The sequence below is a fragment of the Ostrinia nubilalis genome, chromosome 1 (genome assembly GCF_963855985.1).
Source record: "Ostrinia nubilalis chromosome 1, ilOstNubi1.1, whole genome shotgun sequence".
Taxonomy (NCBI): domain Eukaryota; kingdom Metazoa; phylum Arthropoda; class Insecta; order Lepidoptera; family Crambidae; genus Ostrinia; species Ostrinia nubilalis.
In genome coordinates, this window is record NC_087088.1 from 12,755,493 (window position 1) to 12,772,076 (window position 16,584).

At 32.0% G+C, this 16,584-nt stretch overlaps 2 protein-coding genes across 8 annotated transcripts; one reads left to right on the forward strand and one right to left on the reverse strand.

Moving 5' to 3' along the window:
- The first annotated feature begins 1,237 nt into the window (after positions 1 to 1,237).
- On the forward strand, positions 1,238 to 4,586 carry LOC135072743 (protein N-terminal glutamine amidohydrolase). Its single transcript, XM_063966782.1, has 5 exons — positions 1,238 to 1,375; positions 1,469 to 1,622; positions 1,759 to 1,907; positions 1,986 to 2,110; positions 2,331 to 4,586. Exons 1-5 carry the CDS (start codon positions 1,257 to 1,259, stop codon positions 2,438 to 2,440), a joined length of 657 nt encoding a protein of 218 aa, XP_063822852.1. The 5' UTR covers positions 1,238 to 1,256; the 3' UTR covers positions 2,441 to 4,586.
- Positions 4,584 to 14,097, reverse strand: LOC135072702 (methionine aminopeptidase 1D, mitochondrial). Of its 7 annotated transcripts, XM_063966748.1 has the most exons (8): positions 13,989 to 14,097; positions 11,931 to 12,055; positions 6,743 to 6,854; positions 6,410 to 6,623; positions 6,077 to 6,268; positions 5,855 to 5,962; positions 5,253 to 5,406; positions 4,584 to 5,028 (listed from the first exon to the last, which is right to left on the reverse strand). In XM_063966748.1, exons 3-8 carry the CDS (start codon positions 6,787 to 6,789, stop codon positions 4,841 to 4,843), a joined length of 903 nt encoding a protein of 300 aa, XP_063822818.1. In that variant the 5' UTR covers positions 6,790 to 6,854; positions 11,931 to 12,055; positions 13,989 to 14,097; the 3' UTR covers positions 4,584 to 4,840. The 7 variants fall into 7 exon arrangements, with proteins under 7 accessions (XP_063822818.1, XP_063822825.1, XP_063822833.1 ...); XM_063966755.1 differs by lacking the exon at positions 11,931 to 12,055; XM_063966763.1 differs by lacking the exons at positions 11,931 to 12,055; positions 13,989 to 14,097 and adding an exon at positions 7,179 to 10,028.
- Between the last annotated feature and the right edge of the window lie 2,487 nt (positions 14,098 to 16,584).

The window sequence follows — 16,584 nt, forward strand, 5'->3', positions numbered from 1 at the left end:
ACAAAAATTTAACCAATGAAAACTGCACCGCCTGAGCGTTTATATACTAGTCAAGTTCAAGTCCTAGCGCTAAGCATGAAGCTACAGATAAAAATGGAGGCCACACTCCGAATACCTACTTGAAGCACAAACTAAGTATCACTATCTCGCTCTCTGTGGGCAGACTCGCTCTTTCTAAATAAACAAAAAATATAAAATTGCTCAAATTCAATGAAACCAATGTAAAATCTTTATTTCTTGACATAGGAATCATTAAAAATGATAAGTGTAATTACTGGTAAAACGTTTTAGGAAGAAATTACTGTAAAAAATGTGAAAAATGTTTACAATGATCCAATGTCGGAAATCACGAAATAAACACTTACGCGTGGAATCTTATGTCACTTCCAGGACACCACGTACTACCGCAACCACGCACTACAAAATTTTGCACCAATTCTTGTGATAAAACAATGATTATTTCCTGTAAACAATCTCAAACGAAATTAACTGCTTAATAAACAAAATAGTAAACAACCGCCATGATGGGCCGGATTGGGCCGATGTTGCCACATGGTACCGATTACCCAGGAATTGGGATTGTAATTCCCTGATTCGCCAACACATTAAGCCTAAATGGCCGACAATTTTGTGATTTTTTATTTAACTAGGTAATCTTAGTTTCAAATATTAATTATTTATTTGTTTAACTTCTGATTTGGTTAGTGAATTGGCTATTTCGAAGAATTTACAAGGAGATTTAAATCAGAAGATAGCAATACTACAGTTCACACTAAAAAGAGAGGTAGGGCCGCAGAGAGCGAGATAGATATAAGTAGGTATTTGACTCAAGTTTTTGTTCCAACTCTGCCCTCCATTTTTATCTTTAGCTTCATGGCGCTAAGTCGCCGCGCGCCTTAAGATTCATGAAGCCATGGTTGATTGTTTTTATGTACAATTAACCATTGTACATAAAAATACTGTATAATACTTATGTCCTAAACTTAAGTTTATGTAAATATCTCTGTATTTTTATACTATAATTTAATATCTAATCTTTTAATTTACTTTCCTGATCTATCCTTTTTCCAAATTCCGATTTCCGTTCCTTGTTTTCTTCATTTCACGTTTCCTCGTTTTATGGGGGAAAAAAAAAAAAAAAAAAAAACTTGATATTGGCAAATGAGCAAGCCGCGCGAGCCATAAAAAAAAAAAAAAAAACACAAACCACACTGTAATCTGTGGTACAAAGCACAAAACAAACTGTCATTGTCAATATGTCGGTCAATGCACAAATCCATTTGAGTACCACTAATGAAAATAATAAAAAGAACGACAAATCAATGAAACCCTTATTTCCTAAAAGGGAAGAATGTTCACATGTGTCTTGTTATTGGTAAGTTGCAAATATAACTTCCCATTTGACATTGCAAGGTACCAAACGCGAGTATAAATTTTATTGCTTTGTTTTGTGCATTGTTCTTTACAGCGAGGAAAACGTCTGGAAACTATGTCAAGATGCGTCTCTGAGGGTCCCGGAGGAATTGGATAGGTGCTATGTGGTTTTCATTTCCAACCCTTGCCGTACTGTGCCTCTGTGGAAACAAAGGGCTGGGCGCGAGGAAGACCGCCTTGTTATATGGGTGTGTACCTAGCGAAACTGTGTCACGCTATACCTACATAAACTGCCCTATACGTCGTTATACAGCATTACAATTTTGACAGGGTTAGTCCTTGAATGAATATGATGTTTTTACATTGACCTAATTTGTTTTTCAGGATTACCATGTAATATTTTTATACTCATGGGACTGCAAAACTTGCCTTGTGTATGATCTGGATTCAGAGTTGCCTTTTCCGACTTTCTTCCATAAGTATGTCACAGAAACATTTCGTACAGATCAAGTTTTAAAATCTGATTTCCACAGGTGAGAAACATTCAATTAATTAGATAGGTAATTTAATTTTTAACTTACTTAAATAATTTCTTTTTGTTTATTTTGTAGATTCTTTCGTGTAGTGCCTGCAAAGCAATTTTTGCAGAATTTTGCTTCTGATCGTCGGCACATGAAAAGACCAGATGGATCATGGATCAAACCACCTCCGCCATACCCGGCCATTTGTACAACAAGTAAGAACATTTTGTTTATCTTAACCCTCTAAGCTGCACAATATATTGATATATTTTATTGATTTGTGACCCTGATAAGTTGATAAGGTTAAAGTTGAAAATTATTATGGCATTAAATGTACATTTAATTACATTCCTGTTAATAGTAAAAAACATATTTCTCTTATTCCTTGTACCAGTGTAATCTTACTTAAATAAATTCGTATTAATTTCATTGCAGCTTCAACACACAATCTAGATGAATACATCAACATGGATATTGGCACTGGTCCAGGACAAGTTTTCAACTTGACTGATTTTGTTCAACGGTTCTACAAGATTAACAAGTAGTTAAAAGATGATCTTAGATAGTGAAATGTTATCATTTTCATGACCCTATTTGGTTTATGATTTCGTTTGATTATGTTTTAATAATCTTTTGTTTTTTATATAATAATTTTATTTATGTGATACAGGAACAGGACAGAACTCCTGTTCTAAATAAGATTGATTAATAACAAGTTACTGAAATAGTACTATTTAAAAACTTGTCATGTAAAAGTGCAAAGAGTTGTTTTCTCAGTGAATTCACATACAAAATTGTGAATCACTAGGAGTTGTCTGAAATGTTCTTAACGATACTTGGAGCACAGTGATTATTCTATCCTATCCACATAAACACATTTTGATTATAAGATTTTTGCACAAAAATTAATTCAATCTTTCACAAAGTTATTGAGCTATTTCTTTGTAAGGAAGACCACACTTAATTTCAATGCATATTTTAAGGTGTGTATCCTTGTAACGAAGTGCTCAATAATATGTTTTCTCTTCTCGTTTTAGATTTTATTATATGACATTGCTAACTTTATATCATAATAGTTATTTCTATTCCCTTCAATTAGCTAATGCCATGATTAGATAGTGAAAATTCAAATCATTAGACAGTCTAAATGAGAGGCTAGTGCTTACACTTTACATTTTATGATAAGTCATGAGTATTTTGAATATCCCTAATTTGAATTATTATCCTTGTTACAAATAAAGTAATATGTATGTTATGTGGATAAACATGTAGTAATTTGTATGTATATTTATAAATTTTTGTTCACTATTTATATGTTACCTTGAGTGATATATTAACATTTAAGTAACTTTATTGTATTGTAGTGTATAATGGTCGCGAGTAGCTTTTGTATATTGTTAAATCTATTTAATAATTTTGTATCAACTTTTATACACTCTTTTTAACCTTCCCTAGCACCATTAACAAGTTATACAACATTAACCTATCTAAAAGATTATAAATAAGTAATTTTGAAAAATTCAATGGCATAACCCTTTAAATTTTTATTATAGCGTACTATCTTAACCCCTGTCCATAACTTTTAATTATTTAATATCCTATTTAAGAGTTTATTATTATTAAGAAAAAATTAAAATAAGAACTATTTTGGGCAAGTGCGCTTATGGTTCTATGAAGTGTAGTTTTATGAAGGCCCCAATAATTATATCATTGTTGTGTGATGCAGTATACTGGTAGTATTTTGAACTTTATGTAAATGATATAAAGTTTAAAACAAATCAAAAATATTTGCTCTAAACTGGTTATGGAGTTAAAACAATATTCCCTTGCTCTACTCCTTTTTAATTGTTGTTGTGAAAAGTTATTTGCCAATATATTGCTCATAATTACATTATAAATTATTAAAATAATGCCTATATTAAAATTAGTTACCTTTTAGGTATTTTATAAAAATAAATAAGTTAAACTTTTTATTCTACCTATCTTACCGATAATACCCTACTTAACTAAATCCAATTACCTAATAGATAAGGAATAATAGCTTTTAATAATATAGCACAAATAAATAATATTATGATGTAACATTTTTCTAAGCCATTTAAGAGCATTTAAGTAAATGTTATATTTTTTTACAAGAACATGCATTTATTGTCTGTGTTCTCGATTGTGTTCTACTTACTTATAACATGTCCCTGATGGAATTACTAGTCAATAAAATATTTTAGGTTCAGTCTAATAAAACAGATCTCAACTTCTCAAGTCTCAACCTATAATATTGCTTTGTTATAATTAAATATTTGTTGCTGTTGAAACTATTTAATAAGTAATTTTATTCGTTACAGATCTAAGATCTAGTCTTACATAATATTTTAAGGTTGTTTAACACCCTTGTAGCACCTTGTTCAAGGCGTAGCTGGAAACTTATGGGACCAAACTATTGCGAATGGATGTGGTAGAACCCATTTGATTGTGTAGTGTACCTATTGATTGCCGGGGGTCGTCGATGTCCCACTGGTTACGCCTTCGTCCTTTTATGATTACCCACATGTGTAACAGATTCTCTACGCCTTTAAAATTATCTATTGACTGACAACTATAAGTGATAAATATTTGGGCTTGTGCTTTTAATGTACCAAGTTACATGTTTTTATTTAAGGTTTATCAAGCTATAAATAAAACACCACACGCTAATGTTTGTACTTTTATTTCAACCAAATTCAACAACAAATCCATTAGGAAGATAAACTCACAAATCAAGTAAACGAAACAAACAACGAGCGTTTTTACCATTAACCAGCACAAACAAAAATATGGGTGTGCTAATTAATGGACATTCTACTGCCTCATGGGATTGCATTTATGTATAATCTAGTTACGCAATTCAAAGCGCGAAAACAAATATTACGACTTTGATTGCCCATTTGTTGTTTCTGCCTCAAAATATTTTAAGTAAGGATTTCAGCTCCATGCTCAGTGATAAGAATCGTGTGTTCAGCTTGAGCAGCACGAGATCCGTCTTCGGTGATGACGGTCCAACCATCTTCTAGTATCACAGTGTTTTCGGAGCCATGCGACAAAGCAGGCTCTATCGTAAACGTCATTCCTGGTTTCATCAGTCCAGGATAACGATTTTCTGTAAAAAAAACCTTCGTGAATGACATGACGGTGTTTTCTATTAGGTATAGCAAACAATCCTATGTAATTGACTTAACTGGGCAAGCAAGGATTGGAACCTTGGAACTGGGATTATGCTAAAATACTTTATATTTGCTCCAAAAGTATTATGATAAGCTAACACAGAGATGCCACAGGTTCTATTACTACACCAAAAACCTGTGTCCAAAGTAAGTAACTTACTTGAATGATAAATTTCTGGTGGCCCATGAAAGTACTTCCCAATACCATGACCAACAAATGCTGGCAATACTGTAAGACCGTTTCTTTTGGCGCGCCTGTATATTCTTGCTCCAATTTCTCTAAAAGGCACATCTGGTCCGCAGTGTTTGATAGCCTGAAAAAACACATAATAGCAAAATTAAGAAAGATGTTGAGTACCTACATTGCAACATGCATCCTCTATCATTTTTTAGATATAATAAGAAAACTTATGTGTTACATTTTCAAAAGTTTTTTTATATTTTCAATATTTTTCAATATAACATTTCTAAAGAATGAGTCGCGTGATCACGTCGGACTTTTTTTAGGGAGTTTTCTTTTGCAGTGGCTACATGTTCTGTGTGCAGTGGCGTAATTTAAAGGCGCCCCTTATACAGTACTAGAAGCTATTACGATTTTTACAACTAAGAATAACATTCTACAGCATTTTACAGTTGCTAGCACATCAGAATCTACAACAACAGTGTTCAACTTGTTGAGCTGTTGATTCATCATCATCATCATTTCAGCCATAGGATGTCCACTGCTGAGCTGTTGATTAATAGGGTTTAATTAATAATTACATGTTGTAAACATTCTTCAGTAACCCCAATAAGCTGCAAACCTCTATCATCCACATTGCCAACAGGAAATGTTTTTGAACAATCTCCATGATATCCTTTATAATATACCTGTAATTGAAACGTATAAGTATAAATCAATGATAGACGTGTTTTTACTTTTTACGACTGTAACTGACTTAAGGGTAATAAAAATTGTAAATAAGAGAAATTATAATAACTTACAGTTATATCCACATTTACTATATCACCATCCTGTAGAGCCCTTAGATCTGGTATGCCGTGCACAGCTACATTGTTTACAGACGTGCAAACACTCTTTGGAAAGCCCTTGTAATGTAAGGGGGATGGGTAGGCGCCAGCCTCTATTGATAATCTATGGACCAATTCATCAATTTTGTCTGTAGTTATGCATGGCTGAAAACCAAAGGGAATGTGAAATATTTATAATATTCACCATTAGAATACTACATTATATGTTGATGAAAATAGGTAGTATGAAGTTCGCCAGGTCGACAAAGTTGTTACTACAGCATAAGGTTAAAATTAGTTACAAACCTTTATAAATGTTTGCATTTTGTGAAGAATACTTGACGCTATTTTGCAACTTTGGCGCATTCCCTCAAGCTGTTCTGCATCTTTAACTTCAGGTGATTTAGGTATAATCAAAAGTTTTCCTGATATATAGTCAGGAAATTCTATACTATCAGGAACAGTTCTACTAGGTGTAGTTTCTTCTGGAACTACAATTTCATATATTCCAAACTTTCTCCTATAAATGTGTATGAAGCATCATATTAGTATTTTAGCATGTACTATAAAATAGCTATATGTACAATGCATGACATAAAAAGAACAAAAATGTGTTAAAATACATAAGTGGGTCCTTACCATATTCGTTTTTTTAGTCGTGGATTTAATGCTCTAGGAATACGCATCTCAGTGGCAAATTAATCAAGGAATTACGCAATGTTAAACACTAGCTAACCATGCTCTCGGCAAACTAAAAAAACAAACAAAATAGCAGTTTCAATCGGGTGGCGGAATCAGGTTGGGTAAAACTATAAAAAAATACTATATCTTTCTAATAAAATTGAGAAAACTTTTATTGCCAATGTTTTTGCATCTTACACATGGGTCCTCCAAAATCGACCAATAGTACCAAAAGCTTTGATGGATAAGTCCATTTACAATGTTTAATAATATTACTGTAATTTATAATAAGTAATTAAAAAGAAATATGTAAAGAAATCCTTACAAACTTAAAGATTTTAGATAAGTTTTCTGAAAATTAATGCAAAAAACATGACTGACAGCTATATTTTACCGTTTAAACGTCAAAAATGTCAAAATAATTAAAATTATAAATCTTCGAGACGAAGGTACACTCGAAGCGCTAGCCCGCTAAGTATGGGCGGCGACACTCGAGGAGAGAGGAGAAAGTAACCGACCGAGTTAGTGTTCACACCATTGACAAGTCGCAGTGCGCACTATGGATCGAAAATGCGATTTAAGGATATAGCGATTTTTTTCACAATTTCTATTATTAAAAGTTACTCATAAATAGGTTACGTCATTCTGATGAATAAAACAAATGTCATCAAAAGTTTTTCTCTAAAAGTGATACTTTGACTGGAAAAAAATATTTTTCATTTTCATTGTTTGGAATGAAACAAAGTGGTTGATTTCGACTAAGTCGTGACAGATCTTGTTTTAAAACTACTTATTATAAAGGTAAATGGGTATATGAGCCGACACTAACCCATGTTAACATGGGCATATAAATGGTATGGTGAAGTCAGAAATTTGTTATTATCATTTAATTTTTTTTAATTTTCATACAAAATAAATTTTATAAAATCCGATTTGTATGAAAATTAAAATAATTAAAATGAAGATATCAATTTTCTGACTTCACCATACCATTTATATGCCCATGTTAACATGGGCTAGTGTCGGCTCATATAAGCATTTACCTAACACCCTGTATATGTATAAAGTGATTATGAGGTTCCGAAAAATAAAAAATATAGTAAGGTTGAGAAGCCTTGCATTAGACTATCATCTCCATATTAAAGGCTCTTTTTGGGACAACCTGTATAAAACACCAAAATAACACAAATTATTAATTTATTGCATATAAATATGTAGGTACATAATAATAATTATATTGTTAGTTATAATATAATCTTAATGAATATAATTACATAAGTACACACTGCATAACAAATAGCAACAAAACATACAAAACGTAGTTTTGTGTTTACAACAGTACCTAATCACCTAATTTACAAGGCTTTAAAGAATTTTAGTAATAATGGGTTGCACAAATTACTAAAAGTCCCGTTAGCCCCTCGTACTAAGCTAAAAAATTAATCTTATATCAGGAATAGGTTCAGCACCTAGTACACGCATGCACGAGTACCTACCACGAAAATCGAGAGCCAGAGGTAAGTACGAAAGCGGGGTTCGAATAAGGCAATTTAGTTCTATAATATTTACGACAACAAAACAATACCTACTATTGCATTTTAACAAGAGTAAAAATGGTCGTACATCGCGATCTAATCACAGTCAGTGCCATCTATCGACAGTTTCAGAAAATGTTCGATGTAATTAAGTTTTTATGACCTTTAATTAAAAAAATCAGGACCTAACAAATAACATTGTTCATCTGTGTTATCGGCTTTGTTATCGTCACTTAAGATGTTGCAAAATTTTTGAAACCTTGAATGTAACGCAAATAGTACTTCTGGATAGGGACATTTATGAAGTTTATTGATGACAAACATGAAGCTGTCTTTTGGACTTTCTGGGGGTAACAACAGTACTGCCATCAAGAAAGTTTCGGGAAATTCCAATTCCGTCAAACCAGTCGCAAGTGATATTTTGATATCGTCAATATAATGTTCTATTTTTATTGAATTCTGACCATAAAAATGCAAATTATACGAAATCTTCAAATAGTGATTAAGGACACGTATAACGTGTTGTACATTATTTTCTATCATTTCCTTTAGATTTTCCGAAAATGAAATAAAGTATGATTGCTTATTCATGTACATGGAAATTGCTTTTCCCAATTCTCGACTAAAGTCCATAAAAGTATTAATTATCCCACTATGATAATCACTCGGTTTGTTTGTTTGTTCGAAAGTACTCTTATTGTTCTTTATTACTCGTCTACTAATTATTGCCAGTTTTAAATCCCATATCAATTTATAAGTAGCATAAGATGGTAGCGATGATTCAACCAATGACAGAAAATCCTCGAATATCGGAACCGCATCTTCATAATGCTGGAGATTATGATTAAAACTGGCATTCTCGAGATAGCTGAAAAAATCATTGATTAGCCTTTGATACACAAAGTCGTCATAAATGACTTTATCCCATTTATCTATGCTGTTTGTGACAACATCATGAGATATTAACACACAATATTCGTCTGGTGAACTTTCAGAACGAGTGTTAAACATAATAAACCGGGCTACAAGCTGCCATTTGTCTTTACAAAGTTGTGACAACTCATTCTGGGCATAAGTTATCTTAAGGTTATTCTTCGTTATCATCATATTCAAGTGTTCATCAATTACACTTTTTACAAAACTTTTCTTGACAACGTGTAGGATTTCTTGAATGTGACGTATCACTTTCTCTTTACGTTCAACATTAGGTTTTTTATCTTCGAAGGAACTAACTGCTTCCCACACAGCTTCAATATAGTCTTTGAGAAAGTAATCTGGTAACTTTTTGGATACTAATATATCAAACAGTTCATTTTCATCGGTTTCTTTTAAACTTTTAGTAAATTTTAGAAGCATTTCGAAGAGGATTTGATTTTCATTGTCTACTATTTTATTTAACATTGTCTCGTAAATGATACTTCTCGTAGACATATTGCTAGTGCTGCCCCATATATCTGTGATAACTTTGGTCAAACTTTGTGCAGTACAACAATCAAAAGCCACTTGAATCGTATATTTCTGTATCAATATTGGAGCATCTAGAAGTAATTGCACAAACTCTAAGCACATCGGCGAGGGCAGGATTGCGAAATAAGTTTTAAGGGAATGTAGACAATATTTCGCTGAGCTATCTTTCATATACTTGAACACGATGGCAGGAGGCACAAAGGGACGTGAAATACTAGCATATAGGCGTATTGCCTTCTGAATACTTAGTTCATCTTTATTTTTATTTTCCGCCATTCTTTAACAACTACTGGTGCATGTTTGCTCATTAATTCCTGTACGACTCTTTCGTTTCCAATTTTTAAAATACCACGTATACCAGCATGTAATGTTCGCAGATTTTTGTTTTCATCGATGAGGTTTTCAAACATAGCTAGATAGACTTTTGCAATATCATCAGAAAAGTAGATTTTAATTTTCTTTAAAAAAATATCGAGTGAAAGTGGACCTTTCTCATATTCGTTTTTTACTTCTACAACTTTACTGAGAACAAGCATCTTGTCTTTTTTCAGATCTTGTAAAAGTTGTCTGTCTAATAGTCTTTTTTGTACCATTATCGTTGAAACTTTTGGGTGATCACCTGATCTTGTTGGAATTTTTGTATAATATTTGTTTAAATTATTGAAGTGTCTTTTAACGTCTCTTTTCAAATCTTCATTTTTTGAATGATCGGAAAAGTAATGCTGTATTTTTTTAAAGTTTTCATGTCCAATATTTCTTGTGTAATTGTCTAATGTATAAACTTTAAAATTTTCAAGGAAATATTTCATCGTATCCTCAGGAATCAGTTTATCATGTAATATATGGTACAGTAGAATTAAAGTTTTGTAGGATTCATTAGCATAATCAATGTTATTTTTAACATTTGTATCATTCTCGTTGTAGATATTCATACTAAGCAATATTTTATAAAAGGCAGCCCAACAAAGATCATCAAACATAAATACATTATGGTGGGATATAACTGCCTTCAGAAAGCTGTCTTTGTAAGTTCTTAACTCGTTTAAGTAAAAATTATTGTAATATTCGAAGAGATACTTCAAATCCCGATTATTCTTAGCTGATTCTATTAAAATAGTGACCATGTCATTGCGTGTGTCAGTATCATTAGTAATGTCTACAAGTTTCTTTATTTCTGGGAAAGCTAATTCAAATTGGATAAATTTAAAATAACGATACTCATAACCTGGCGTAAAATGGTACGTTTTCATTTCGTAAACTCTTCTATTAATTTTAAGCTTTACGTTAGGGTAGTGCTCAGTGAAGAATGTTTTTAAGAACTTAATGATATTATCATTAATTTGAACAATATTTAAAATTGAATTTTGTATATCATATTCTCTAATCCCATAATAATGTGATTTGTATTCTTTAGTATCATCAATCGTACTGTATTTTATAAAAGTTTTTCTATCAAGACGATAGAAATAAAACACTGGATTGGCAAGAACTCTGTCCTTATTATTTAGCATGATGCTTTTAGATAGTTTCGCATCAAATAGCTGATTTTGTTTACAAAAATAAAATTCATTTCTTATTCTGCAATATTTTTCTGCAATATCTAAATATTTTTCTTGTGATACTGAGTAGTATAATTTTTTCACGTCAAAAAGTAATTTACGTCTTATTAATTTCACAAAATAATAATCTAAGTTCATCACAGCATTTAGAACGTCAAATGATTTCCCGATCAATAATTTGAAGTATTTTAACATTTTTTCAAATTTAAAATTTTCTTTCTTTTCTAAATTCGGTAGAGTTTTCAGTTTAAATGTTTCAGATGTATTAATCAGGCAGTTAAAAGCCGTACAAAACAATTTTTCCTCCATACAAGCGTTGTAGAACTGGGCTGCACGCTCTGGATTCTTTACATTTATGGATATAGCTTTTAAAATTTTATTTCTCATATTCATCGAGGTGACCGTGAAAATGTTTTCGTAAAGGTATTGCGAGTTTATAACGTCAGAGTACTCATCGGCAAATAACCATTTGCATTTTTTCAATGCTCTTGTTGTATACAGGTCGTCCCCTGATTTGAGAATATCTATAATGTAATCAAGATTTTTACATTTGGCTGCTAGGTCTATTTTAAATAATTTGTCAACCTTATTATTCTCCGGCATATCTATAACCATGTCAAATTTAACTTGCAGAGCTACAGCTTCGTTAACTTTGTTGTTAAGATCGCGTTGTCGATTACCCAAGTTGTCTGCAGCTGACGCCAAATTGTCTGTAATCAAACGTTATTACGTAAGATATTTTATAACGCAGTTACCTATTTAATTTTTGCGTTAAGAGTCGCTAAACAAACTTATTTGAAAATTATAAATAACAGCGTATTACACTTGAAAATTTCGACGGGTTCATCCAGTGTCTAGGTAGCTCATTTGAACGAGCAGTCGCCCGGCAAGCGGAAGGTCATGGGTTCAATTCCGGGCTTAGGCAGTTCGATTTTTTCAAGTTATTTATAATGTTTATAACGCGTTATAATAAATCTGTAATAATTCGTACTGGAGATATAAGTATGAGAGCTAATAAAGCTTTGGTTTTTGCCCGTGTGTTTTTGTAATTGATTAACTGGTTTTAATTAGTCAGTTAGATTGGTAATTTTTTAAATAATAATTTTAACTTATTACTTGAAAATTATTATTAATAAATTGAGGATGGATGATTAGTTTGGAAGTGATGCTATAAGTTAGCAAACAATATTTAATTAACATACCCGTTGCCATATCGGAACTTTTGTTTTTTTTTCCTGAAATTCCAGTCTTCAATGCATGTGATGTAACTAGCTGGTCATCTTGATTGTTTTCATTTGGTCCTTTAAGAGACATTTTGTGCCTAAATAAAAAAAATAAAGAATTAAAATTTTATTATTACAGCTATATTACTAATTAAGGGTTTACGCAAAGTAACGCTATACTATAAAAAAATTGGCCAAGACGTGAACTCCAATCTCGGTTACTTTCTGTTTTCCCCACCCGTGCGTGCGTCGCATACCGTGCACTGTGCAGGCTAGCGCTTCGACTTGAACACCACATAGTGTACTTGCGCCATAAATAATTTATCGATCTCGCTCGAAACAAGTGTTAACCCTTTTTACACTGAAAATCATTCTATTCATCCCCACCCCACTGTTCGGTGTGTGTTCACATTGACTTGACTTGGCTAATTTCCGCGCAGTGTAAAAGCAGCATTATATTGGTTAAATAATTTTAAATTATAAAAGTAAATAATATTGCACTGTAACACAATTTAATTTTATACTTTTATTTTTAATTGTGTAAGTATTTATTTTTTTATTATTAATACATAGTTTTTTATCGCCACTCCACCTTATGATTTTTCAATACAAATCTAAAATGAAAATAATTATGATTGTATTTATTCAATAAAAGACTGTGTATTATTGACCCTATATAATTATTATTGGCTACATTTTATCACCCGCTTATAGAATAATCTAAGATCGCTCGGTAAAAAAAATAATTAAACTGTGTCATTTTTGGGTGCGATTAGCCCCCTTACGCGCATGCATGAATATTTATTATTATAAAGTACTAGCTGACCCGGCGAACTTCGTACCGCCTTGCGTAGAGATTTTCTTTATATTTTTTTCCGTAAAGACCTTGTACAGAGTATTAGAAAACTACAAAAAAAAAATCAGCGAAATCGGTCAAGCCGTTTTCATGTTATGTCGTGACAACGGAAAACGGGTTTCATTTTTATAATAATAATAGAAGTAGGTACTACGTGAATCACATTCTCAAATTCGGTAGGTAGGGACCTTTATACCAATAAGATATTGTGAAATATCTATTACGAATCAAAACATTTAATTTTTACTATCAAGAATTTTATTAGCATGTAACTTTATGTTACATTTTTAAAATACATAGTACCTACTTAATTAATTATAGTGGGAGTTTATTGTACCTACTTAAGTATTAGTCGAACTCGGAACCTTGCATCTTACTTGTATTGCACCACATTATTGTAGCAACATGAATGAGGGATGTGCAAAGAAACTACATTATTTTAGGTACAAATAATTCAATATTATAAAAGTATTACTACGTTATAGCCTACTTATATATATAATACGTTATTTAGAGATGTAAAACAATTTAAAATAGGTTAGATATAAAAGATAAGGTACGTACCGGCTCGATAATCGCACGGATGTTCGTTCTTCAAGTTTATCAGCTGATTGATACCAACAACTAACCAACCAACCAACCAACCAACCAAACAGTAAATAAACAGATTATCAAGCGTGTTTCTACTTTTATAGCATTGCCTTACTGTTACAGCAGTATTGTGGCCAGCGGAATTTCTAGAGACAAATTTTATTACACAATACGTTGTAAGCTTTTATAAGCGTAATTATAAAGCATTTTAGTGTTATCCTATCCTATCGTTCTTATGGCAGTTGCATTCACTGCACGTCGCACGATATTATTATTATTATCATTATTCATTCATCAACAAGTAAAGGGTTATAGCCTGACCAGGAACATAAAAACCCTGGCATAGAGGCGCGTCAATTGCATTTGATAGTGCAACACTGGGTACAGTCGTACCTGTATTAAATTAATAGGCTAACTTTATGTATCAGGATTCAGGATTATAGGCTAATTCAATGTTTTCATAAATTAACATAAAAATATTACATGAAAGGTAAACTGGTTTAAATAAATTAAATGAAACCATCAATCGAGCAAGTAGGATTTTATTATTATTCATCAATAATAACATTCTGAACTTGAATATTCAACTACAATGTCTGCTCATGAACGCTTCAAACTCAGTACTTCTTTCCCAATTCCATAAAATTCAACACTTAAAAAGTGACAAAAAACTTTAAAATAGGTAGTTGAAACAAACCACAGCTAATTTTCATAGTTGACTGTACTATACGATAAACATGTCAGTCAATTTGACAACCTTTGTCGGAAACATTATTTAAGGCCGGGTAACAGAGAAAATGGCGAAAATGAGGTTTTCATTTTTCATTTTTGAGGTACTAAACAGTAAAATAAAAGGCTAAGATTTTTTTTGGGCATAGTTGAGGATATTTTCTAGGGCTATTAACGGATGGAAACACGATTTGATGAAGTTGACTCGATAGAATAAATTCCCAAAGTTACCTCTATTCGTTTTCTAATAATGGTTTTATTTTTAAAATAAGCGATTTGAGATTCTGAATCTTTTACTAAACTAAAGTTCAGAAATAACTTGAGGGCTTTTAACGGATGAAATTTTTATATTGCGTCTTATTTAGTTACTATGTTAAAAAATGTGGAAAAAATCGCCATGACGGCTTGGACAATCTCAATCAGTCGCGCGGTGGCGCTTACGGAGGACGGACGCGTGCCAGTTTTTTGGCCGTGACAGTTCTCGATTTGTCAATATTTTTGACAATGATGACTTTGATGAGTCACAGTATAATAATACCAGTGTTACTGGAGAAAGCTAAAATTTTTGATAATTAAGAATTCTGAATTTTGTCTACCTATTGAAATTTAAATCGTTGGCATCCTTTTAAACTAAGACTCTACTCATGATACATTCCTCAAATATGAGACAAAACCAATGAGTTAAAATTACATTTTAATAGTACCTACATACAATCGTCTTCACTCTTTAGAAGAGCACACTGACACAAATAAATAATAAAAAATTAGGTCAGTGGGTCAAATATAGGGGCAGCTGCACGTCACTGAAAGACGATTCTATTTACTCGGCATCTGGGCTGGAGAACATGAATCCTTGCTTACAGATGCAGATGTAAATAGAGTTATAATTGGACAAATTTTACATGAAATGTTTAACAGAACTCAGTTAAAAGACACATACATGGAATACCAATAAGGTTGCGGAGGGAAAGCTACCTATTATAAACTAGCGGCCGCCCGCGACTTCGTTCGCGTGGACCTCGTTTTACCCCCGTTAGATATGATGTTTTACCTCATTTTACCCATGTTGATAGATGGCGTTTCACGGTTTCCCCCGAATGAATATTTACGAACGTCATACCGTAGTTTGTCCAGTGCTGTAGATTTTAACCAATGACGATAGATGGCGCTTTTAGACACGTCTTATTTTATTTATTTATTGAAATTTATTTGCCACATATCGTCATAATGTTAATCTGGGTTATAAACAATAATACTGTAAAGTTTCAACAAAATCCGTTCAGTAGTTTTTGCGTGAAAGAGTAACAAACATCCAGACATCATGACATCCAGACATCCAAACTTTCGCCTTTATAATATTAGTAGGATATTAAATTTCACAATCCAAACTAATATTTACTATTTAGCATTTACTTACAGTAAATATTATTTTGGATCGTGAAATATTTAAAATAAAAAAAAGAATAAAACAAAATAGGGTTTCAAATTACCTATCTATAATCTAATATTATAAAGAGGTAAAGTTTGTGTGTTTGTATATTTGTTAAATTGTAAGGGGTAATCTCGGGATCTACTGAACTGATTTTAAAAAATCTTTCACCAATAGAAAGCCACATTATATCTGAGTGTAATAAGTTATATAAAAACCAAAAAATTCCACGCGGGCGAAGCGGCGGGCGGAAAGCTAGTTTATTTATAATTATGTAAGAGCATAATTATTAAAGTCGAAGTCAAACATTCTTTATTTGTGTGGACCTATATTAACGAGAGATTACAAGAGATTACAAGGCGTCAAATATTTCAAGAAAAAAATTAAAAACTATTATAAAGCTAAATTTTG

Excerpts from the sequence above, each read along its gene's own strand:
- LOC135072743 (XM_063966782.1), top strand. The coding sequence starts at position 1,257 with ATGTCGGTCAATGCACAAATCCATTTGAGTACCACTAATGAAAATAAT. Across the intron at positions 1,623-1,758 it reads AAGACCGCCTTGTTATATGG|GATTACCATGTAATATTTTT; the intron begins GTGTGTACCTAG and ends TTTGTTTTTCAG. Across the intron at positions 2,111-2,330 it reads CCCGGCCATTTGTACAACAA|CTTCAACACACAATCTAGAT; the intron begins GTAAGAACATTT and ends ATTTCATTGCAG.
- LOC135072702 (XM_063966726.1), bottom strand. The coding sequence starts at position 7,038 with ATGGACTTATCCATCAAAGCTTTTGGTACTATTGGTCGATTTTGGAGG. Across the intron at positions 5,963-6,076 it reads TAGTAAATGTGGATATAACT|GTATATTATAAAGGATATCA; the intron begins GTAAGTTATTAT and ends TTTCAATTACAG. Across the intron at positions 5,029-5,252 it reads ACCAGAAATTTATCATTCAA|AAAATCGTTATCCTGGACTG; the intron begins GTAAGTTACTTA and ends TTTTTTTTACAG.